The 24,188-nt window shown below is 39.3% G+C and overlaps 1 protein-coding gene across 7 annotated transcripts in view; it reads left to right on the forward strand.

Moving 5' to 3' along the window:
* clnk (cytokine-dependent hematopoietic cell linker) overlaps window positions 1–24,188 on the forward strand; it is an 81,441-nt gene that overhangs the window by 25,954 nt on the left and 31,299 nt on the right. For 2 of the 7 annotated variants that reach the window (XM_088628481.1, XM_088628512.1), the window contains exons 2-5: window positions 6,549–6,608; window positions 7,135–7,184; window positions 9,437–9,477; window positions 23,545–23,713. In XM_088628481.1, the coding sequence (XP_088484607.1) occupies window positions 6,549–6,608; window positions 7,135–7,184; window positions 9,437–9,477; window positions 23,545–23,713 (320 nt within the window). The remainder of the gene's footprint in view (window positions 1–6,548; window positions 6,609–7,134; window positions 7,185–9,436; window positions 9,478–23,544; window positions 23,714–24,188) is intronic. The other 5 variants (XM_088628498.1, XM_088628529.1, XM_088628490.1 and 2 more) reach the window with 5 other exon arrangements.

Genomic DNA, 24,188 nt, shown 5'->3' on the forward strand with positions numbered 1-24,188 from the left:
TTGCGGATTTTGGTTACGTAATATTATTTTCTAGATTTCACGTTGTGAATATATGATTTGGGCAAACAGAGCCGCAAAGAAGTACATTATTGGTTGTTGTTTTTTTTTTTTGCAGTTTTATCTAGAACAAGCGATGCTTAAACCTTTGTCTGATTCTTGTGAAACTATCCACACGACAGTTACAGTACCTAGGAGTTGACTTCAGTGATGTCACTGATGGGATGTTTCTAAAAATCCATCCTCTGTAAAACATCTTCTCTAGTTGTCCTGCATATGTATTCGCTAATGAAGCTGTGTGTTCTGAGCCTGGATCTCTACATTTCTGTATGAACCAGCTTAGAGGGCTAAAGACAGCTTGTGTTTAAATTGAGTGTAAGGCAATTTATGCTTCTAAAGTCATGGTCAGCATTTATTTTTGTACTGTGCTCTAAACTTGTTCTGTGCCAAGTCACATTATTTTATAGCGTTTTTATAGCGTTATCAAATCCGGTGGCGCTGTGTGTTAGTTTACTGACTCCCATGTCACATGGTCTGTGATTGAAACCTGTAAAACCAGTTTAATTCGTCACAGCCAGCACTCTTCAGGTGTGAGGGTCTTCTGCTCAGAATGAAACGCTAAAATGTTTGTGTATATTCTAATAGTAGTGGGGGCAGGGTGTGTGGGAACAGGTTTGGTTGAAATTGCATTGGAGATCTATGTTCTTCACACCTGAAACATTTTCTCTGAAAGGATTTTCTTCGCAGTTTAACCGATCTTGTTACAGCATGTTACAGTTTACTATTATTAACCATATTAATTTTAAGTGCTTAATGTAAAATCTTGTAAAAATATATTTTCATTGTTCAAATATACATTAAGTCTGACTATCATATAATAAGTTAAATACAAAACTAAAGAAAAAATAGGGTTAAATATAATTCAAAATATTTTGCTAACAATGTTAACTGTTTATGAATAATAAAATGCAATAACTAAGGAGTAGGATGGCACAGTTGTTAGTATGTTTTTTGTTTTGTTTCTTTTTCATAAATACAACAGTAGTACCTGATGTCTCAGTGGCTTTCAAAATTAAATTATGCATGCAAACCTGTGAACTAGAAAGATAACTAAGATATCCATCCATTATATTCCATAATATCCATGAAATATATGGCGCTGAAATATGTGTGACGCAGTGGTGGCCTGACACGGTGAGGTGCCCTGGCAGCTGTATGATGCAGTGGTGGCCTGGCACGGTGAGGTGCGCTTGCAGCTATGTGACGCAGTGGTGGCCTGGCACGGTGAGGTGCACTGGCAGCTGTGTGATGCAGTGGTGGCCTGGCACGGTGAGGTGCGCTGACAGCTGTGTGGTGTGGCGCAGTTGTGGCCTGGCACGGTGAAGTGCGCTGGCAGCTGTGTGATGCAGTGGTGACCTGGCACGGTGAAGTGCGCTGGCAGCTGTGTGGTGTGACGCAGTGGTGGCCTGGCACGGTGAGGTGCCCTGGCAGCTGTATGATGCAGTGGTGGCCTGGCACGGTGAGGTGCGCTGGCAGCTGTGTGATGCAGTGGTGGTCGGGTATGTAGAGGTGCACTGGCAGCTGTGTGTTGTGACGCAGTGGTGGCCTGGCACAGTGAGGTGCGCTGGCAGCTGTGTGATGCAGTGGTGGCCTGGCACGGTGAGGTGCGCTGACAGCTGTGTGGTGTGGCGCAAATGTGGCCTGGCACGGTGAAGTGCGCTGGCAGCTGTGTGATGCAGTTGTGGCCTGGCACGGTGAAGTGCACTGGCAGGTGGGTGATGCAGTGGTGGCCTGTCACCGTGAGGTGCGCTGGCAGCTGTGTGGTGTGACGCAGTGGTGGCCTGGCACGGTGAAGTGCGCTGGCAGCTGTGTGGTGTGACGCAGTGGTGGCCTGGTACGGTGAGGTGCGCAGTTCATTAACCCTTGTATGTGCTGTCCGCGCCCAAAATGCAATTTAAAAAAAGTCAAAAACCGTGCTCAAATGCAATTTTCAAAGTGCAATGAAATACAATATTGTTGTTGCTGCTGTTCTGGTTGTTTTTATCCCGTAAAGCGTTTTGAGAAGCCACCTTTAAAGGCGATATATGTTGTAGAACCGCTGATTCTTATGGAATGTGTTCCAAAAGGAAAAGCATTTTCAGAGAGCAATCACGCTGTGTTTATGTAAAAAAAGGGATTAGGTTTATGAGCAATCTAATTACCTATTCGCTTAAAACGCTATATAAAATAAAGTTTATTTAGAGATGAATGATCAGTGTCGCAGTTTAAATAATGGGAGTCAGGAAACTAACACACAGCGCCACCGGATTTAATAACGCAATAAAAACGCTATAAAATAATGTGACTAGGCACAGAAAACGTTTACAGCACAGTACAATAATAAATACTGACCATGACTTTAGAAGCATAAATTACCTTACACTCAATTTAAACACAAGCTGTCTTTCTGTATGAACCTCTAAGCTGGTTCATACAGAAAATGTAGAAATGCATTAGCCTGATTATGATTAAAAAACACATAATTAAACACGCGTTTGCGATTTAAATCAGAACACGATTTAAATCAATATAAATGTTTATATTGTAACGCATACTGTCCAGCCTCCATTTCTCTATAAAAATTTACTCTGTTGCACACACACACACAATAGAAGCAGGAACCGCTGTCAGAAGGGAAGATATGTTCAAAATATCGCAAATATCGATCATGTTGCGATATTTTGAAATATAAAAGTCAATTGATTGTCCATAATATCGCTTACCTATTTTTTCGAAGAAATGTTTGTTAAAATAAAAGTCCAGCACTACCTGGATTCGAACACACAACCTGTCAGTTGGTAGTCACGCATCTAGACCAGTAGGCTACAAGACAGCTCGCATGAGCAAGCAGGCGAAACAGCCCTACACAGCCCTGTCGCAGTACACGGATATAATCATACCATTATTAAATTCTTTAGATACGCGATTCCATATTATATTCCCTTTTAATCAAATTCTAAAAGTATGCTTATTGACTCCGGTATCACGTTAGTTAAAGACTTCGAAGCTTACAATGTTTAGGGAGAAATGGAATACTGGTGTGTATTTTTTTCTTTAAAGTACCAAGACCAGCTATATACTGTATGTTTATGTTCCAAAATTAATATCGTTTATGGCCTTCACACGCGTTACAGTATGCTCCTATTCTTTTTATGCTCAGCTACGAAGATTTCCCTTCAGTGGTAAAATTCAATATCTACAACAGGCACAGTAAAGACATTTACAGTAAGTCTTTCTACGACAGACCAACGGACCACGAGTGCCCCTGTCGGTCAACCAATCACGCACCGCGGTATTTTGCGTCATCGCGCGTCATGATGCACGACGCCGTAGCCAATTACCTCCGGTACGTGTCTGTACCGCGCACTTTGAATGGCTGCATCTGTATAATATAAGGCTGTCACCACCATGCTTGACTGCTGTAGCAGTCAGATGTAACATTTTGTATTTATGCCAATAAGTTCCAATCTATTCTAACCACAAAACCTTTTGCCACGTGTTTGCAGAATGACTTAGGTACTTTTTTGCAAACCCTGTGTGGGATTTTAGGTGTTTTGTCTTTGGTTCCAATGCGATATTAAGGGTATTTAAAATATTTTATACATTTCTCTTGATCTATATATTTTTATAGCTTTATCCCTGAGTTGTTTGAAAGCTCCTTGATCTTCATGATTAAATCTCTGCTTGAAATTCACTACATAACTGAGAGATGTTCCAGAAATAAGTGTATTCCAAAATCATGTGAACCACTATTGTTGCACATAGACAGGTCACTCAACTAAATAACTAATTGTTAGTTAAAGTTATTGTGTGTACTGTACCTAAATTAATTTTGGTTTGCCACAGCAATGGGTTTGGACACTTATGTGGTCCTGACTTATCTCTTTTTCTTTCACATTAATTAACAAAATATTAACTATTTACTATTACAATTGTCAATAAGAATATTAACAAAAAGTAAATACTGATTGTGGCACACATGACACAGGCCTCTGTGAATATCGGGGCCTTATTATTTGCAACACCTGTAAGAATTCCTGCTTCTTTCAAGCACAAATTAATCTTCATAATACATGTTATAAACCTCAGTGACTGTAGCTTCACCAAATAAAACCAGAACATTAGAATTTTAAAAGATTTGGTTATGTCACTGAAGCAAGAAAGAGCAACTGAAAGCGCTCTTCTATCATAGTCAACCACTTACACAGCAGTTGTAACATTTGCCCTAACTTAGACTATTGGAGAACACACAGTATTGTTATATTATATACATAAGTATGAACAAATGTTAAAATCCATAATTGAGATCAGATATCCAAACTATTATCGGAGAATAGTCAGAAGTACAGTATTTAAAAGTCCATCAATACTGTTTCCCAGATCATATCTTTAGCCACAGTTCCAAATGTAATTTCACTACCCCATTTTTCTGGGGCTTTTCCATTGCAAACTTTATACTGCATATTATAACAACATGTTTAATGACACATAGACTGCCACACCACAAACGTAGATTTATGGATCGGTAGCTCTAATGAAAAATATCTGTTAAAACAGAGTCTGAAACAAATCCATATCCAAACATCTCTAAATCCAGCCTTATCATCTTTAAGACAAACAGAAGTGGTTAGCTATGTACTTCTGATTATGCCATGGTTTCAATTAATGTTAGTAACAGTCTCTCAGAAAGTGTTGGGACATGAACACTACAGATAACAGTCTGTAGTCTACAACAACAGTCTACTCTCTTTGTAATGTAAGTACAGTGCAGTTTAAAAAGATAATTCCTCAGTGAACAAAAAAGGTAATGGTATTTACTTCATAATGCACTAAAGTTATGTACAAAGAATTAAATGTGATGTTTACATTATAGTGCTACTAAAATCTGGATTCTCTGATCATAAATAAACAATAATTCCCTCATCATGAAACTTTAGGCAAAAGGCTTTTTTTATTTTCTGTTGTTTTGCATTATAAGAGATATCATACACACATTTTACACACACAATGTATGATGCTACCTCTTTTTGACAGATTAAAAATACTAACAGTACTTATGATATTACTACTGCAAGTTAGTCGTGCATTTTGCACATTACCTGTATGGATTTATTTAAAAAAACAACACAACCCAAGAGGATGTAGAACATTCTAAAATAATTTGCATTACACAAATAAAATTATTGTGACTCACACAAGTTGGTGTACATTTCTTAAGCCTATCTTTGATTGTTGCTCTAACATCAAAGCCCTTCTAAACACAAGGATTAGAAGAAAACAAGTCTATCATTGAGAGAAGGGGGAAGGGGGAACATGTACATTCTAAACTACATACTGTATGTAGCTTGAGTTAGGGTCATGTGATAGAACTTAGATGTCAATTAGGTCATATTGCCAGGACGCAACATCAAAGTAAAATAACAGAGAACAGTGTATGGTGACACCTTTCAATACTTTTTGAAGACACTTTGTACTTAAAAAATTAAAGAACAGAAGACTGCTCATACTGTATATTTTCATTGTGTTTTAAACAATTAATTACATACAGTACAGTATAAGTACATTATATCCAAATATACTGTATACCCTCTACAGTGACATTCTGCATCTCTCCTCAGGCTGTCGGTATAAAGTCCAAGCCATTTTCTAATCTTAACCTTTATTAAAGATAGGTTTTGTACATTTTTTTGTCATACTAAAGTATTTAACTCCCTGGCTGTCACAAGGCAGACTGATACATTTATTTTTATTGTCCTGATGATACAGGCACATATCCCTCGATATCCAACACATTACAGTTGAAAAATATTTATTTCTTATATCAAATGTAGTACTATGATTGTCTGTTGATTTGTGAAGCATACATCTGATAGACCTGTATTTTACAATTAGAGTCCCTTTTTGTTGTTTGTACAGTATTCAATATAAAGCATTTTAATGTCAAAATATCAAAAAAGGTCATAGGTTTGATTTCTCCTGGTAATTAATTATATGTCACATTTTAAAGGCTAATATGTGAACTAAATCAGTAAGAAAGAGTAAAATATTTCCCATCTGAGGATTATACAAAACTAGGTTCCTCTTTAATTATACTTTTCCTTCTTCCTTACATAACCTTGAAGTTTTCAGTAATAAAATCATTAAGTTTTTTTTGTTAATTTTTTAATGCATTCAATATCATAGCAAGGTAAAATAAAATAAAAAATATTTACAAGTTACTGTAAATTGTACTATAATTACTGGCTGCAATGTCTTAATCTATTTGGTCAAAATATTAAATAAGCAAATAAGTCAAATATTCCACAATAGTGTGTGACAACATGTGAAGATTCTGTTCATTTGCAAGTGTTAATTTCTCTCAGTTCCACTGGAATAGCAATTGATTGAGCCTCCACACATCCTCCTGCCTAATCAATAAAAAAAAACATTTCTATTTTGAAGACCATTGTGTAATAATAATTTTCCTATGTTATCGATTTCTTGAATTTAATTTGTTTTTTTCAAAAATCTAGGGCTACAAGACAGGTGAACGAAGAAGAGGTGGAACTGAATAGCCGTGGATTGCAAAGCAGGTGAATATTGTTTTTCTTCAGGCTGTATTCTTACCTTCTTTGGATGGTAATCTTATCTTTTTGCCTGAAGTCAAAGTTTGTTCAGTACACATCATTGTCTTTACCAGAGGCTATTGTTCACAGCATAGTTTTTTCAAAAAGAGGACTCATTAACCATGAAATATTCCTCACAATGCAATTTTTGAAAATGCAAGTTTAGTTCCATCTTAAAATCCATCTCTCTATAAAACAGAAAAAAAATAGGTTTGGAAGTTTCCCTAATTGTACTTATGTGCTTGAATTTTGTGTACTTTTAGACTTCCTTTTTCTAACTTTGGTTACTGACTTTCTCCATGTACTATATATGCTATCAATATTACTATTCTAAAGGCTGGTTTCAGGAGGGTTTCACAATTCAACGCATCTACTGACATGTACAGTGTATAATAAAAGCAGAACATTTTCTTCCAGGAATATACACATCTCAATTTAATAGTCTAATGTTTAATTTTATTTTTCTTTCTCTCATTTTTCTTTTTTCTTATAGATTCTCGCCACAGGTATATTTTCAATCTGAAGAATATTTTTCTACTGATGGTATGTACTACAACAACAAAACAGTTTAAGATTTAGAAGTTTTAGGAATAATATTAAATTACAAAAGATTAAAAAAAGCACACGGAGCAACATATTAGTATTTTTATTTCCAATAAAACAAATGAATTTCATACAGTATCCTAATAGTTCTAACTGAATTATATCCTAAAGTTGCTCATATGAGTTTCAGCTATTCTTCAATGGTGTCTCAAATTTCTCAATTATTGTTATGTGTGACCCAATTATTCTTTAATCTATTGCATATGATAGTGGATTTTATACCTGCATCAGTATTAATCCCATACTTCTTTTTTGGACTTGTTTTATGAGGTCAATATTGTGATTTACGGTACATCCAGCTACAGTATGCTGGGAAGAAAGTATTAGATTCCCATTTACACTAATGTAGAAACCTCAGACAGTTTGAGGAAAAAAAACAATAAAATGTTTTGCACTTTCAAACGTCTCCTAAAACTTTGAAATATTAATGTGAGATCTTATCATTGCCAAAAAAGCAGAAACAAAATTCAATACTAGCCAAAATCAGAAAAATAATTAACCAAAATTTACCAAACCTTTAATTTCCTTCAATTATGGCCATCCCAAGAGTCTATAGACACAGAATCACACAAAATCCCGGCTACCTTCTCAGTTCATACTAAACTTAATACAAACCTTGCCATAGACTGAGCAAATTAGCACCAAAATAAATTGAACAATAGGTCGCATGGAAAAGTTCTGAATATACAGTAGTTGGAAATTATTACTGATGTAATATTGTAGAAGTTTCTCAGCTGTCCTTTGGAAGGGAGAATCCCTGGGGGTAGGCTCCTATGTTTTCAAGAGGAGAAAGGGGAAGGGGGTACTGTGTAGTTGGATAGGAAATGAAGGGGCAATGAAGGAAATGCCAAACTGTGTGCACAGTACAGACTGTACTGCACTTTTTTATTATTTTCGAATTACCAGTTTTGTAGCTTTTTTTACATTAAAGGGCATTAAAAGCTCTTACTTTGAAACAAAGATTGCAGTAACTTTGTGAACAGCCCAGTTAATTGTGCTTTCATGTTGTTCATGCCACTACAATGTAAAGAAAAGAATGAATAGCAAAACAAAAACACAGGGTTAGAAAAACCTGGAATTTGGAATCCTTTTTCCCTTGAATCACAGTTGAGATTCCAGTAGTTTAAACTTTGGTGAATCAAGATTATTCTACCCAACTACCCTGAACAGTCAAGAAACAGCCATACATTGTCTGGATTCATAAAAAACATAAACATAAAAAAGTTGGATGAACAGCGATAAATGTAGAACATAGAAGTGTACAAAGCTTACCTTTATAGCATTGTATACACATAAATGTAGTCTATCATGAAAAATATATTCCCAGTATATTTACTTACATTCTTAGTATTTCGGAATATGTCTGCATCATTTATTCATAAAAAATTAAAGCCACTACGACATGCCACATGATCATATTCAAACCTACAGCAACTGTATTCCTTTTTATTTATGACATTCAATTATCACAATCATTCAGCTATGCTTACATATGGTGTTAATATTTCAAGTGTTATGATTCAGAGCCACCTTTAGTTCCCGTTTGCTAAAACAACAACAATGCTTAATCCTTACTATTGGACAAAAAATGTGATCATGTGGTCTCCATTTTTGGCAAATGGGATTGCAGCTATGGATGATCCCAACTTCCGTACATATATCTGTTCCGTATAAAGTTCCGTACTATATCTGGAAGTGCGTTGCAATCAACCCACAATGTCCTGTGATGTGCAGTATGCTTTCTTATTATTGCCTTTTCAGGGCTCAACAAAAAGAAAATGACACAAAAAAATCCCAACCACAACTTACCCCGGGCATGTCCAAACTCAGTTATACCCATTTGTGAATATATGGAAACACCCTTCAACACTAATCTAATTACCTACCTAATTATCACTGCTGTGTGGCCTCTAGTGGCAGGTCACTCAAGACAAAGCCATTGGCATTGATTTTTGGGTCAAAGGGTCATAGTCAAGGGTTATTACTGTAGAGTAAACTGTAATCTTGAAAGAACATATTGTTCTCGAATGTTTTCTTTTGCAATTGAATGAATGCGACAACACTGAAAAATGTTTAGACAATACTAGTAAACAATTCTTGGAACATTTCTGAGATTCCACACAATAAATCTGAGAGAATACAGTTTGTCCGGGAGCCCTGAAGCAGCACAAATACTTTTTTTTTGTTCCCAGGACTAACAAATGTAAACAGTTATGAGCTTCCAACAAAAATGGTGAGTACTTTCATATGTAACAACAAAACAAACTTCTGAATTGCAATGGATAACATTTTTTTTACTATATATAAATGTACCTACACTAAGGCTCAAAGAATTCGTCATGTTTTTTGATTTTATGATAACATTAAAATTAATTCATCAAAATTGTACTTTTGTTAAAATTATGACAGAAAGTACTACATAATTCAGGTAATTTATTGACCAATTTAGATGTTTCCTGTAATCTAAGGAAAAGAAACATGAAAATATAAATCAGAACTCGGTAACCTTATCTGACCAGTGTTGCATTTCCTGTAATAAAGATGGTTTTATTTTATTTTTTTACCTTTGATCTCTTGACCCTCACCTGTGTACATTTCAACTGACACACAGTACCAAAAAATATTATTTTTTTATTACCAGTGTCAGCTTGTGCTGCTTCTCTCTCAATTTGTCTTAATCCACCTTCTCCTCTTTTATGACTTTGACACAATAGACACTATGATCTGTAAACAATTGCTGACCTGGGAATATCTGGTGCCATTTACACCTGGTTCTCTTTCTCTACTTTGCTGATCACACTTACTGGGTCCCCTGGCAGAACTTGCTCTCTGCATCTCATTTATTCTCCACTGGTATCTAATACTTTATGTGTTTGTGTCCTGTTTTTACCCCCCCCCCCCCCAGCTCTCTGGGGCCTATGATCTCCTCTCACAACTTTTTAAACCACTTCTATGCAGATTATGCATATTATCTTTTTCTCTTTCTCTCCCTCGATATCCTTATCTCCTCCCGTATTAAAGCCTGTCTGTCAGCCATGTTCTCCTAGGTACACTCCCATCATCTGAGCTGAACCTACAGATGCAGCCATTCAAAATGCGCGGTAAAAACCCGCGGTACAGTAACCTACCCACAAGCCACCGCGGGGCACCGGAGGGTACCGCAGGGCAAGTGATTGGCTGGCCAAAATGACCGACAGGGGCACTCGTGGTGCATTGGTTGGTAGTGCAAAGATTTAATCATTTAATGTCTTTACTGTGCACATTTTAATCCGCTTAGTTTTGAATATTTATATGGATTTTACCACTAAAGGGAAATTTTAGTAGCTGAGCATAAAAAGAAGAGGAGCATAACGCATCTGAAGGTCATAAACGATATTAATTTAGGAACATAAACATTACTGTATGTATGTAAACTGTACTGTGTATGGCTGGTCTTGGTAGTTTAAAGAAAAAATACACACCAGTCTTCCATTTCTCCCTAAACATTTTAAGCATGAAAGTTTTATGAAACAGTACCCAAATATGCGATTGCTGTATAGAATGAATTTTAATTTAAAAAAATTATTTAACACGAACATTAAGCTGTTTACATCTTCCGCCTGAGAACAGTCACCCGTTGCTACCCAACGCAGAATGGTGATTGGCTGACACCATCTGACACCCCTCTGATTGGAGAAAAAAGACGTGTTGGTTTGCTATACATACTGTACCAGGAAGAGGATTTCTTTCTATTCAAAACGTGTATTTTAAAAGTTTAAGAAGTAAAAACCTTACAGCGTACACAGATTTCTAAACTGATCAGGATCGTTATCTTTGTCTTATGCATAATAATGTTCACCGCTCTGTCCAGCAAATTAATAATAAACTTTATTTTATATAGCTTTTTAAACGAATAAGTAATTAGATTGCTCATAAACCTAATCACTTGCTTTTTCTTTTTATTTAGGCTCAGATTTCAACTATAGATCGTATTATTAATAACCATAATAACAACCAACCAACAAAAACAACCATATAAACATAATAACAACCAAAAACATAGATAACAACCACAATACAAAATCAAATAATCAAACCATTTTACTCTCGCAAAGTCCTCCAATTATCATAATCCCGCCCCTTATGCAAAACCAAACCTTCCTCCCATCCCAGTTTATCCTGTTTATCATAAACAAAATCCACCTCAATTTTCAACATAAAGCATTACACAAAATCAATACCTCAACACTCCATACTCAACAACGATAATTCACAAACAGCCAGAACATGTAACTACACATTCCCAAACAGACCTAATTTCCATAGCCCCGCCCCTTATGCAAAACCAACATCCCTCCCCTGTTCTCTCTCTCCCCTGGCGGTTGTAATTGTTTTTATTTTCAAATAAATTTTAGCAAAGTCATGTATTTTAAAAATCTTAAGATTTTTATATTTATGTCTTTATTTAGTGGTTTCATTAGTGACAAAGGCTAAACTTTCTTGGATGTCTTTTATGTAAACCATGTTTGCTATTAATTCATTCAGGGCTAAAATATGTTCATTGTCTTCTAATGAAAGAAGGGTTCCTTTCGCCGTAGTCGGGAGCCTAGCCTTTAACTAGTAAGTACTGTATTTACTGGGTTTTTGAGTTGGGGGGGGGGGGTGTCTTTCGCTGGAAATCTCGCCTCCTACTTTGAAAATACCCGTGAAACTGGTTCAATTCGTCACAGCCAGCACTCCTGCAGAGAGGGGGGTTGTACTTGCAGTGTATACAGTACACGCGTTATGCTCTTCGTTAATGTCTGTGAAGTTTTATTTAATCTCTGAGCCATACTGATTCTTCTGGAAGCCAGTTTCCGCCAGGGAGTAAAAAAAAAAACATACTATGGTATTCTCTCCAATGCAGTGCAGTTAAAAACATACCTCTGATGCTGCTCCTAAATGAATATCGTTTATGACCATCAGAAGCTTTATGCTCCTTTTCTTTTTTCCAGTGGATTGAACAGGGAGAGGCATTTCATGATGTACTTTTCACTGATGAAACAACAGTGGCTCTGGAACAGTTTTCAACCAAGTCGTTTTATAAAAAGGGGAGATATGTACACGTTACTGAAGCTAAAAGTTTAGCCTTTGTAACCACTAAATAAAGACATATAGAAATCCCTACGTTACAGACTGTATATGGCTGGTATTGGTAGTTTAAAGAAAAAATACACACCAGTATTCCACTTTCTCCCTAAACATTTTAAGCATCATAGTCTTACATGTGGTTATTTTGAAAACATTTGTACGTGCTCCTTCTTACCATGTTACTGTTTACTGTTACTGACCATATTAAGTTTAAGTGCCTGTGGGCACTTTTCCTGTCCATGGGGGGTGGACCGTCTTTCATTAGAAGGTTAGTCTGTTCTACTCTGAGAATGTAGAGGGGGTGGAAAGTGCCCGCGGTCATTTAATTAGTATTAAAATCTTAGTTATCTTTCTAGTTCACAGGTTTGCATGCATAATTTAATTTTGAAAGCCACTGAGACATCAGGTACTACTGTTGTATTTATGAAAAAGAAACAAAATAAAAAACATACTAGCAACTGTGCCATCCTACTCCTTAGTTAATACATTTTATTATTCATAAACAGTTAACATTGTTAGCAAAATATTTTGAATTATATTTAACCCTATTTTTTCTTTAGTTTTGTATTTAACTTATTATATGATAGTCAGACTTAATGTATATTAATGTATATTTGAACAATGAAAATATATTTTTACAAGATTTTACATTAAGCACTTAAAATTAATATGGTTAATAATAGTAAACTGTAACATGCTGTAACAAGATCGGTTAAACTGCGAAGAAAATCCTTTCAGAGAAAATGTTTCAGGTGTGAAGAACATAGATCTCCAATGCAATTTCAACCAAACCTGTTCCCACACACCCTGCCCCCACTACCATTAGAATATACACAAACATTTTAGCGTTTCATTCTGAGCAGAAGACCCTCACACCTGAAGAGTGCTGGCTGTGACGAATTAAACTGGTTTTACAGGTTTCAATCACAGACCATGTGACATGGGACTCAGTAAAGTAACACACAGCGCCACTGGATTTGATAATACCTAACCAAAATCCGCAATATGGAAACAGAAGTAGTATCGGTGTTAAGACATACCTCTCAAATACTGTAAATCAAGTTAAAAATATCTCAAGACCGATTCTGGTCGTAATGAAACCATGTTTCGTGTATGTTTTCTTTTTCATCTTGAAATAACTCATTTCTAAATACCTTTTTCACTGTTAACATCTTGCAGCAACTTTGCGACAAAATATACACTCTGACAGTTCATCCTGCTACCAACATTAAATAAAACAAATCTTAAGATTTCTATATTTATGTCTTTATTTAGTGGTTTCATTCTAAGCTTACAATGTTTAGGGAGAAATGGAATACTGGTGTGTATTTTTTTACCGAGACCAGCCATATACTGTATGTTTATGTTAAGATTTCCCTTCAGTGGTAAAATTAGATATGAATATTCAATACTTAAACGGGCACAGTTAAGACATTAAATATACATATACATATTGTATACAGTACAGTTTGCATACGGTAATATGTTTATGTTACGCGATTAAAAAATAAATAAATAAAACTGAAAGGTCCGGCACCAGCTGGATTCGAACACACAACCTGCCAGTTGGTAGTCACGCACCTAGACCAGTAGGCTACAAGACAGCTCGCATGAACAGGCAGGCGAAACAGCCCTACACAGCCCTGCCGCAGTACACGGATATAATCATACCGTTATTAAATTCTTGAGATACGCGATTCCATATTATATTCCCTTTTAATCAAATTCTAAAAGTATGCTTGTTGACTCCGGTATCACGTTAGTTAAAGACTTCGAAGCTTACAATGTTTAGGGAGAAATGGAATACTGGTGTGTATTTTTTTCTTTTCATGATAGGTGTCGCATTTTAAATCATTTTCGTAGTTAGAAATTATGAAACGCCCTGTTAAACAAAATGCCTGACAAAGTATGGCTTGAACAGATTCCAAGTGCTTGTACAAATGTGCTAAAGAAATTATACTTTGAGTATACAGCTTGTCCAAAGTCATCCATTATTAATACTATTAGTAATATCTTCAGTAAAGGCTTTGATGCATAAATATTTCTGATAAAGGTAGGTTGTGTACTTTTGTCCAACTGAGCAATCTTGCTTTCATAAAATATACCAACATTTTAATGACTGATGATTAACATGCTGTAATACACAGTTCAAAATTAAAGGCTCAAATGCTGTACATGAGAGGTTAAGCTCCCCCTGGCGGTTTTACAAGGCGACGCCGGATAGTTAGTCACGTGACACACGTGAACCGCGTGATACCCCGGTGGGCGTGTCGCGGTATGCCGCGAAATACCTCACCCATTTTGAATGGCTGCATCTGTACATCTGACCTCCTTATTCTTCTTCTTCACCTTCTGTCAACCTCTCCACCTCTGTTCCTCTTGACTCAACTACGCCCTCTCCCTCCTTCTCTTTGAATAAACTCGGTGTAATTTTTCAGCCCTCTCTTCTTCCCATCACATTTTGTATTCTGATCCACTCCTGCTGTTTCTTCCAGAGAGATATCAGTCAACACCTTTTCCTTCCTCATTAACTCATCTAATTAACTGCTTATTTTGACTCTGGTGCTCTCCTACCTTGAGTATTGCAATACCCTCTTGTCTAACCCTCTCCAAACCATTCATGATTCTGAATTCTGAACGCTCATATCACATCATTACTCTTCCATGATTCCTTATAGCTGCATGTACCCATTTTAAAACTCTAGTGTTTGTCTGCTGCTACATAAACCACTCTCCTTGGGGATAATTCCGGTCTTCTCCTGCCCCAATAATTTCAGGTCCCTCATCTCTTCCTTAACACCCTTCAGACCTCCCTACGCCTTCTTCTAATCTCAATAGAATAATATACCCAGTGAAAACAGAACTATCCAGAACCTGTTCATCTTTTGGCCTCTGCTCAAGACTCATCTGTTTTAAACAGCTCCTGTGATCACTGAAGTCTGCTCAATGACATTCTTTCTTTACTATTTTTAACAATTCCTTCTCATTTACCACTTGATGGTAATTATTTTAATTCCCAATGAAAAAAATGGACATGGACATGCTCCTTTGTACTTGTAACATGCTTTCCTCATATTTATTTGTCTTGTCATTTATATTATTAGTATGTTTTACTGTTTTGATGTTTTTTGTATTTGTATGTATTATTACATATTTTTTAAGCTTCAGTTATTAAGGGCACACAATAAGAAAATACTGTAAATAAAAATAAATAGATGAGAACTGAATAACACGTAAGTGTAACCTCTTCTGGAGATGCCATTGATCTTCTCACATGTTGACATCTTTCATTAAATAGTGTCAATTGCATTCCTACAGTACATAGTTCTACAAAACCCACTTATGTCCATCTGTCAGTGGTATCTTTTCTGTGTTAATTCAGAAATATCACAGTATGGGTCATAATATATCTATTATGTATATTGAGACTGTTTTACTTTTTAATGATGCTTTCAGGCCTATTCATTTCAAAAATAATTTTGGGAGTTTAAATGGAGTTTAACAAATGACACAACTCATATTTTTCTTAGAATGCTTTATTAAATGGTAATTGTCTACATTTTGGTTATTTTTTTCCATGTAATAAACATATTGCTCCACTGGTGTTTTTAATTCCTAATTAATATTGATAAATAATTTTGTCTCTGGCAGGCAACATGATAGATTAAGTATAGTCCATTCTGCACCTATTTTCCTTAAAATGTGTTATTCTTCACTATAGGCTCCAGTCTCATTAAAAATACATTTAAATAATTCTCCTGCAATCAGTGCACCATCTATGTGCCTATGCGACCATAGTTTTTAAATTCATTATTCATAATTATTTATGAGTGTCATTATCAATGAGAGTGTAATCTTTTTCTCTCTTTAGTCTTCTGATGGTTGTTTATTTCGTAAACTTGTATTGTTCATGTGACTAGTGTGCCTCGAAATATCTTTTTTTCTCAGTAAGCAGTAAAATAATTAACAACACAGGCAATGTAGGAACAAAAATGCAATAATTCCCTAACTTTATTTCTCAAAGTAATAAAACCTCCATATTGATGCACTTATCCTACTTATTATTCAGAGTAATGATCAATGGAGATGTTTTATGCTCTTTGTACCACATAGGACTTATACCCTTGAAAAGCTGGAACACATACTGTATCAGTCACAAGAGACTAAGTCTGTGTTGTAGAGTGGAGGATTCACTCAAGTTAAGATGCCAAACAGTATATGCTGGCCTATAAATTGATGAATTGCAATGCAGCGCATAACCCTGATTTCTCATAATTTCCCACTGTGTGTTGCAGATGGTATTAAAACGGTTTGGGCAGCAGGCCAGCCTAAGATTTACCAGTGCTTGTAGATTTGCACAGCAAGTAATTAATTAGTAATTCATTAAATAGCACAAAATTGCTGGTGGAAGTCCTGTAAGAACAGAGAGTAAGAACAGTTTGAAAAGAGAGGAGGCCACTTATCCTATATACCTAATTTGTCAGTTAGTAGTTTATTGATGCAAAGATCTCATCCTGACATTTCTTGAAAGAAGCCAGAGTATTGGCTTCAACAACGTATTGAGTTCAGTTTATAAGACACCCATCTAGCAGAAATATTTTATATGATACTTGTAACGATGCTCTGTAGAGGTGAAAAGGATCCGATGCAGATACAGGAGTCGCAGGGAGGTAAGTAAACGTACCGAGCAAATCCAGGAGCTGAGTCGTAGTCCGAAGGCGAAGGTAAGTCGAGATCCGGTAAAGGCACTGGTGGCGAACAATCCAAAACGTGAGACAGAATCGTAGTCGAAAAGAGAGCTACAGGGTCAAATCCAAAACAGGCAATGATAGCAAACAATCCAAAGGGCGAGACGAGATCCGAAGTCCGAAGGCAAAAGGTGCAGGCAGAATTCCAGGAAGGCAAAAGAGGGGTGAGAACGCTAGGCTGAGCAACAAGTAGTGAACTCAATACCGAGCAACGGGAATCAGGTACGAATGGTATAAATAACCCGGCGTGCCGCACGGTAGAGCAATTGCAGGTGTGTTAACTCGTGCGGCGGCGCTTGTTAGTAGTAATCCGCTGCTGGTGCTGATTGACTCGCTTACATGTTGATCTCCGCTGGCTGGTGGTCGTGACAGTACCCCCCCCTTCACGGGCGGCTCCCGACGCCCGAGACGGCCGATTAGGATAGTCCCTGTGAAAGTCACTGATTAGTGTAGGGTCCAAAATATCCTTCTCTGGAACCCAAGATCTCTCCTCGGCACCAAAACCTTCCCAGTCGACTAAATACTGCAGGGTACCGCGGTTCCATCTGGAGTCAATGATCTTGTGGACCGTATAAGCCGGGCGCCCCTGAATGCGACGAGGAGGTGGCGGGCGATGTTGGGGAGCCGCAAGGGGCGAGCGGTAAACAGGTTTCAGGAGGGAGACATGAAATGAGGGATGGATTCTGAGGGTAGGGGGGAGAGCAAGACGGAAGGTAACCGGGGTGATCCGGGAACGAATCCGGAAGGGACCAATATATCTAGGCCCAAGCTTTTTGGAAGGCTGATGTATAGGTAGGTTCCGTGTAGATAACCAAACAAACTGTCCTTTCCGAAAACGAGGGGCTGGTCTGCGGTGTCGGTTGGCGAATTTGGCGTGGCGCTGGGTTGACTTAATAAGAGCTGTCCTCGCCATTTTCCAGGTCCTTCGCAGTTTGGCAATATATTGTTGCACGGACGGCACTGCCGTGAGTGGAGGTGTGACAGGGATGAGAGTAGGCTGATAACCTAAAGAACAAAGGAAGGGAGAGAGACCTGTGGAGGAGGAGGTAAGAGAATTGAGGGCATATTCTGCCCAGGGAAGTAGTGATGACCAATCATCCTGTGAGCTGGAGGTGAAGGCTCTCAAAAAGGTCAGGAGGCTTTGATTGGTCCTTTCCACCTGACCATTGGCCTCAGGATGATAACCAGAAGTCAAAGATACATGAGTCCCTAGAGTTTGACAGAAAGCCTTCCAAAAGGCCGAGATAAATTGAGGTCCCCTGTCCGAGACAACGTCATCAGGCAAACCATGTATCCTAAAGACCTGTTGTACAAACAAAGATGCCATTTCCTGGGCTGTGGGCAATGCTGGGAGGGGGACAAAATGGGCTGCTTTGGAAAAACGATCGGAGACCACCATGATTACCGTATGACCCTGACTGTTAGGAAGGTCCGTAATGAAGTCAACAGCTATGTGGGACCAAGGGCGGTGTGGGATTGGAAGGGGGTGAAGGAGGCCAGCCTTCCTAGAGCGTGGAGTCTTGCTCCTGGCACAGACCGGGCAAGCCCGGACGTACTCTGCTGCATCAGATCGCATGGAAGGCCACCAAAAGTCCCTGGTGAGGAGGTCCAGAGTGCGTCTGCATCCCGGGTGGCCGGCAAACCGGGAATCATGTCCCCACTGCAAAACCGCAGAACGTAAGTTGTTCGGGACGAAAAGCTTATCCGGGGGGCAGCACAGAGGAACTGTAGTTCCGTTGAGGGCACGCCTGACCTGATCTTCAATGGAGCAATGAATCGCTGCCACAATTCTGTTAGGAGAGATGATTGGTTCAGGTGTGTCGTCCAGGTCTGGGGGGTCATGGAGCCGAGAGAGTGCATCAGCCCTCCCATTCTTCGAGCCAGGAGTGTAAGTGATAACAAAATTGAAACGAGAAAAGAAAAGTGACCAACGGGCCTGACGCGAGTTGAGGCGCTTGGCAGATTGAATATAGGACAGGTTCTTATGGTTCGTGATAATGACAAAGGGGTGCTGAGCCCCCTCCAGCCAGTGTCTCCATTCCTCGAGGGCCAGCTTGATAGCTAGTAGTTCCCGATTGCCCACATCATAGTTAACCTCAGCAGGAGAGAGCTTCTTGGAAAAGAAAGCACATGGATGAGGGAGGCGATCCTCTTCAAGGCGCTGGGAGAGGACTGCACCAACCCCATGGGCAGAGGCGTCAACTTCAACAATGAAAGGCCAGGAGGGATCCGGATGCTGTAGGAGAGGAGCGGAGCTGAAGAGACGTTTCAAGCGCAGGAATGCCTGGTTAGCCTCCTGATTCCATTTACCCCGACTAGGACGGTTGCGGGTCAGAGCCGTAATGGGCGCCACCACGGAGCTAAAGTTCCGGATGAATCGCCTGTAGAAGTTGGCAAAACCTAGAAAGCGTTGGATTTGCTTCAAATTACGTGGCACAGGCCAATCATTAATAGCTGCCACCTTGGCTGAGTCCATCTCGACTCCAAGAGGAGAAATAATGTAGCCCAGAAAGTGAATCTTAGAAGCATGAAAAATGCATTTCTCAAGCTTGGCGTAGAGCTGGTTGTCGATGAGTCTGGACAAGACCTCCTGGACGTGATGGACATGTTCCTGAGGGTCGGTGGAAAAAATGAGGATGTCATGCAAGTATACCAAGACAAATTTTCCAATAATGTCCCTAAAGATGTCATTTATGAAGGATTGGAAGACTGCCGGGGCATTAGCGAGTCCAAAAGGCATCACCTGATATTCATAGTGGCCGTGCGTGGTCATAAAGGCTGTCTTCCACTCATCCCCTTCCCGGATCCTGATTAAATTATAAGCCCCCCGTAGATCTAGTTTTGAGAAAATGGAGGCTCCACGTAGGGACTCCAGAGCGGCTGGGATTAAAGGCAAGGGGTAGGGATGTTTGACTGTAATGGAGTTCAGGCCTCTGTAATCAATACACGGCCTCAAGGAGCCGTCCTTCTTCCCTATGAAGAAGAACCCAGCACAGGCTGGGGACGAGGAGGGACGAATAAAACCAGAATCCAGGGCCTCCTTGATATAATCCTGCAGGGCTTCATTCTCCGTCTGAGTGAGCGGGTAGATCCGTCCTTTGGGTGGGAGTGCTCCTGGAAGCAAATCTATTGCACAGTCATAGGTGCGGTGAGGTGGGAGCGATAGAGCTTTCTGTTTGTCAAAGGCTTGCTTCAAATGTGCATATTGGGGGGGAATAATAGAGTGTTCTTCCAAGAGGTTTACTGAAGCAGCAACCTTGAGTGGAGGACGACAACAGTTGTCACGACAGGCCTGGCTCCAGGCAATGATCTCATTCTTGGCCCAGGAGATGTGGGGATCATGCTTTTTGAGCCAGGGAAGGCCCAGGATCACAGGGTAAGCAGGGGAGTCCAGAAGAAGGAGTGAAATGTCCTCCACGTGAGTGGCACCAACAGTAAGGGATAGGGGAATGGTCTGCCAGGAAATACGTCCAGGAGCGATCGGTGACCCATCCAACGTTTGAATGCAGATAGGGGGTGAAAGCGGAGCAAGAGGAATATCCCACTTCTTAGCAAAAGAGGCATCCATAAAATTCCCAGCTGCCCCTGAATCCACCAAAACCGAAAGGGGAAGGTGCGTGTCCATCCAGGAAATCTCAGCTGGGAAAAAACAGCACTACTGACACTAACAGTAGGCAGTGGGGGAGCTCGAGGTGGATGTGGGGGTCTCAAAGGACAAGTAGAGAGCAGGTGACCCGACGCAGAGCAATACAGACACAGCCCCTCCTGACGGCGCCTTTCCTTTTCCTCCAAGGACAGGGGTGCATGTGGCAGGGTGGGCGCCACGAGGGGAGGACCCATGGGGCGCACAGGTCTGCTTCCTGGGTGTCTCTCCGCTCTCCGCAGCCGAATGCGAGTGTCCAATTCAACTACCGCAGCGATAGCCGCCTCTAGAGACCAGGTTGGTAAGGACATGAGCACCAGGTGGTCCTTTAGATCCTCCGAGAGACCCTTAGCGAAGAGGCAAACCAAAGCTTCCGGGTTCCAGGCAGACTCCGTGGCGAGGGCTTGGAATTCAGCCACATAATCTTGCAGTGGTCTGTCGCCCTGGCGAAGAGAGGAAAGCCGAAGGCAAGTCAAATCCGGGTTGCTTTGAGAAAAACGCGCCTGGAGACGGTCAGCAAAAAGCTGAAAGTCAGAGAACAGCTGCTCTCCTCTAGCAAGCAATACTGCAGCCCAATCCAATGCTTTGCCTGTGAGCAAGGAAAGTGCGAATCCGATCCTCTGTCGAGAAGTAGAAAAACGCTCAGGCTGCAGCTGAAAAGCCAGGGAGCACTGGGCAATAAAGCCCCTGCAGCCTGCAGGATTGCCGTCATACTTCTCCGGGAGTACAAATGGTAAAGTTGAGGGAGTGGTGGGCGGGGCCGCTGTGGTTGGAGCAGGTGTTTGTAAAAAAGGCGTTGTAGGAATCGGTGCGGGAGCCGGCGAAACAGGGGAAGAAAAAAGCCAGGCGACTTGGTTAGTGAGCAGTTGGAGAGAAGATTGAAGCTGGGCGATGGTCTGGGATTGCTGCGGGAGAAGGGAACGAAGGGTCTGTGCGTCTGCGGGATCCATAATCAGGCTCGGTATTCTGTAACGATGCTCTGTAGAGGTGAAAAGGATCCGATGCAGATACAGGAGTCGCAGGGAGGTAAGTAAACGTACCGAGCAAATCCAGGAGCTGAGTCGTAGTCCGAAGGCGAAGGTAAGTCGAGATCCGGTAAAGGCACTGGTGGCGAACAATCCAAAACGTGAGACAGAATCGTAGTCGAAAAGAGAGCTACAGGGTCAAATCCAAAACAGGCAATGATAGCAAACAATCCAAAGGGCGAGACGAGATCCGAAGTCCGAAGGCAAAAGGTGCAGGCAGAATTCCAGGAAGGCAAAAGAGGGGTGAGAACGCTAGGCTGAGCAACAAGTAGTGAACTCAATACCGAGCAACGGGAATCAGGTACGAATGGTATAAATAACCCGGCGTGCCGCACGGTAGAGCAATTGCAGGTGTGTTAACTCGTGCGGCGGCGCTTGTTAGTAGTAATCCGCTGCTGGTGCTGATTGACTCGCTTACGTGTTGATCTCCGCTGGCTGGTGGTCGTGACAATACTATGTTCATCACTAATAGTTTCACAGATTCCCACAGAAATTCAAACTTCATCAGCAAGTCCTGCAGTCTTAATCTGTTGATCATACAAATCATTACAGAGGTTTTCTAGATTTTCAAGACATTTGTCAATGTAATTTGTAAATGCCTTCACCTGCAAGGAATCTTTGGATTTGCTTTGAATTGTACCATTTCTTTTCAGTACACAAACGTTTGAAGCCCTATAAAATGTTTTAGCTACAATGACCCTGGAAGGCACAGAGCAGGTTTAATCAACTACAGATTGAGATACAAACATTAAATGTGTTACCATTACTTGGCTACAATTATAATTAAACGTGTAGCTTCAAATTAAGTATATGGACTACTCAATAATCACAGTGTATATATTTTATCTACGCTAGTATTCAGATCAAGATAGCATTACATAAGCTTAAAAAATATTTTGGAATGGTTTACCATCTCAACTGCATTGTCCTTGGTCAGCAGACTGGGGCATTGGTTTAGAACAAATGTTGTCCATAGGAAAAAGTGCAACATATTGAGGCACCAGCATTAATACAACAGAAATATGTAACAACTCTTCCAGTGAAGAACTTATGTCTATACATTACATATTTTTGTTCCAATGCCACTGGTCCTTTCTTGACTCTTTTCAAATTCTGAGTCTCTCTGCTCAGCGTTTTCCTGTATTTTTCACTTTCATTTTAAGTAAAAGTGTCTGCATTATCTGTTTGTTTTTCATCTCTAATCCTTGATTGAATCCCAAAGCACAAGATGTAACAATTACATCGACAATTATATTTTTCAAAATGTTACATTTGCAAAACATATTCAAGGAATTACTGTGATCATTGATCAATTATCAGTTGTTGGCTTCACTCCTGTTACTCCATTTACAAAAACTTACAAATGTGACCCAGAAGTTGTTTGTAAGGCTCTCATTTTTTAATTGTAAAAGAAACGATATTGAAGTCATGCTATGTGTTTTCTTATTATGTAACTTAGAAAAATTTTATCGTTTATAAAATCTTAGAATTTCCATGGTATCAGATGAGGTCCAAAAAGCGATGTTACAAGTTACTTTCTATTCAGGAAATGCTTCTCTTTGTACACATATGTATACCTTGTACTCATACATAATACAAGATGCATATGAATGATAGAATTCCACATTAGTAAACTGAAAATAATGACATTACATTTTGAAATTAAATTATACTTTACACAGAGATACTGGAAATATTTTTAAAGGAAAAAAATCTTTCATATCAATAATACTATTTCATTAAAACACTTTTCCCCTTGTGATATTTTAAAACAGGACCATGTAGTGAGGAGGAATGTGACTGAGCGCAGCTGGTTCAATGATGGGGATGATGATTCTGAACCTTCCAAAGAAGGTGATTACAATACCGTAGAAGATCAAGAAGAATTGCGAAATGTCAAGATTCACCCTGCAAAACCTTTAAATCCCGAGCCAGACTATGCAGGTTAATATCGAAATCATCTGCATTTTCAAAAATAATCTTTAAAAGTACAGTATAATAAATTCCTGCATACAAAATAAGTGTAACACAAAAATTACAAATGAATGTATTTTAAAAAAATCACCTATAACATAATACTGAAACCTGGGGAACTTTCAACTGAATGCTTCTCAGTAAAAATCAACACAGCCATGGACAGAAGCTCAAAGTGCCACATGCAGCTCTGGGGCCATCTTTTGGACAGTCCTGCTAAAGTTCACATTAAAAGGAAACATTGCCATAAAACCCAGCCCTTTAAAAATATGCATCTATGTGATGTCTTTCGGCACCCTACAACTTGTTATTGACATGTTTTGTACTACATCAAAATCTATTAAAAGATTTATTAAATTATTACAAGTACTGTGTATTGACAATAGATGTTATCTCTGTCTTTAACATTTTGTCCTAATGAAGTGTAAGAAAATTATGTTTATAC

Source organism: Lepisosteus platostomus, chromosome 1, assembly GCF_059453375.1.
Source record: "Lepisosteus platostomus isolate fLepPlt1 chromosome 1, fLepPlt1.hap1, whole genome shotgun sequence".
Lineage (NCBI taxonomy): Eukaryota > Metazoa > Chordata > Actinopteri > Semionotiformes > Lepisosteidae > Lepisosteus > Lepisosteus platostomus.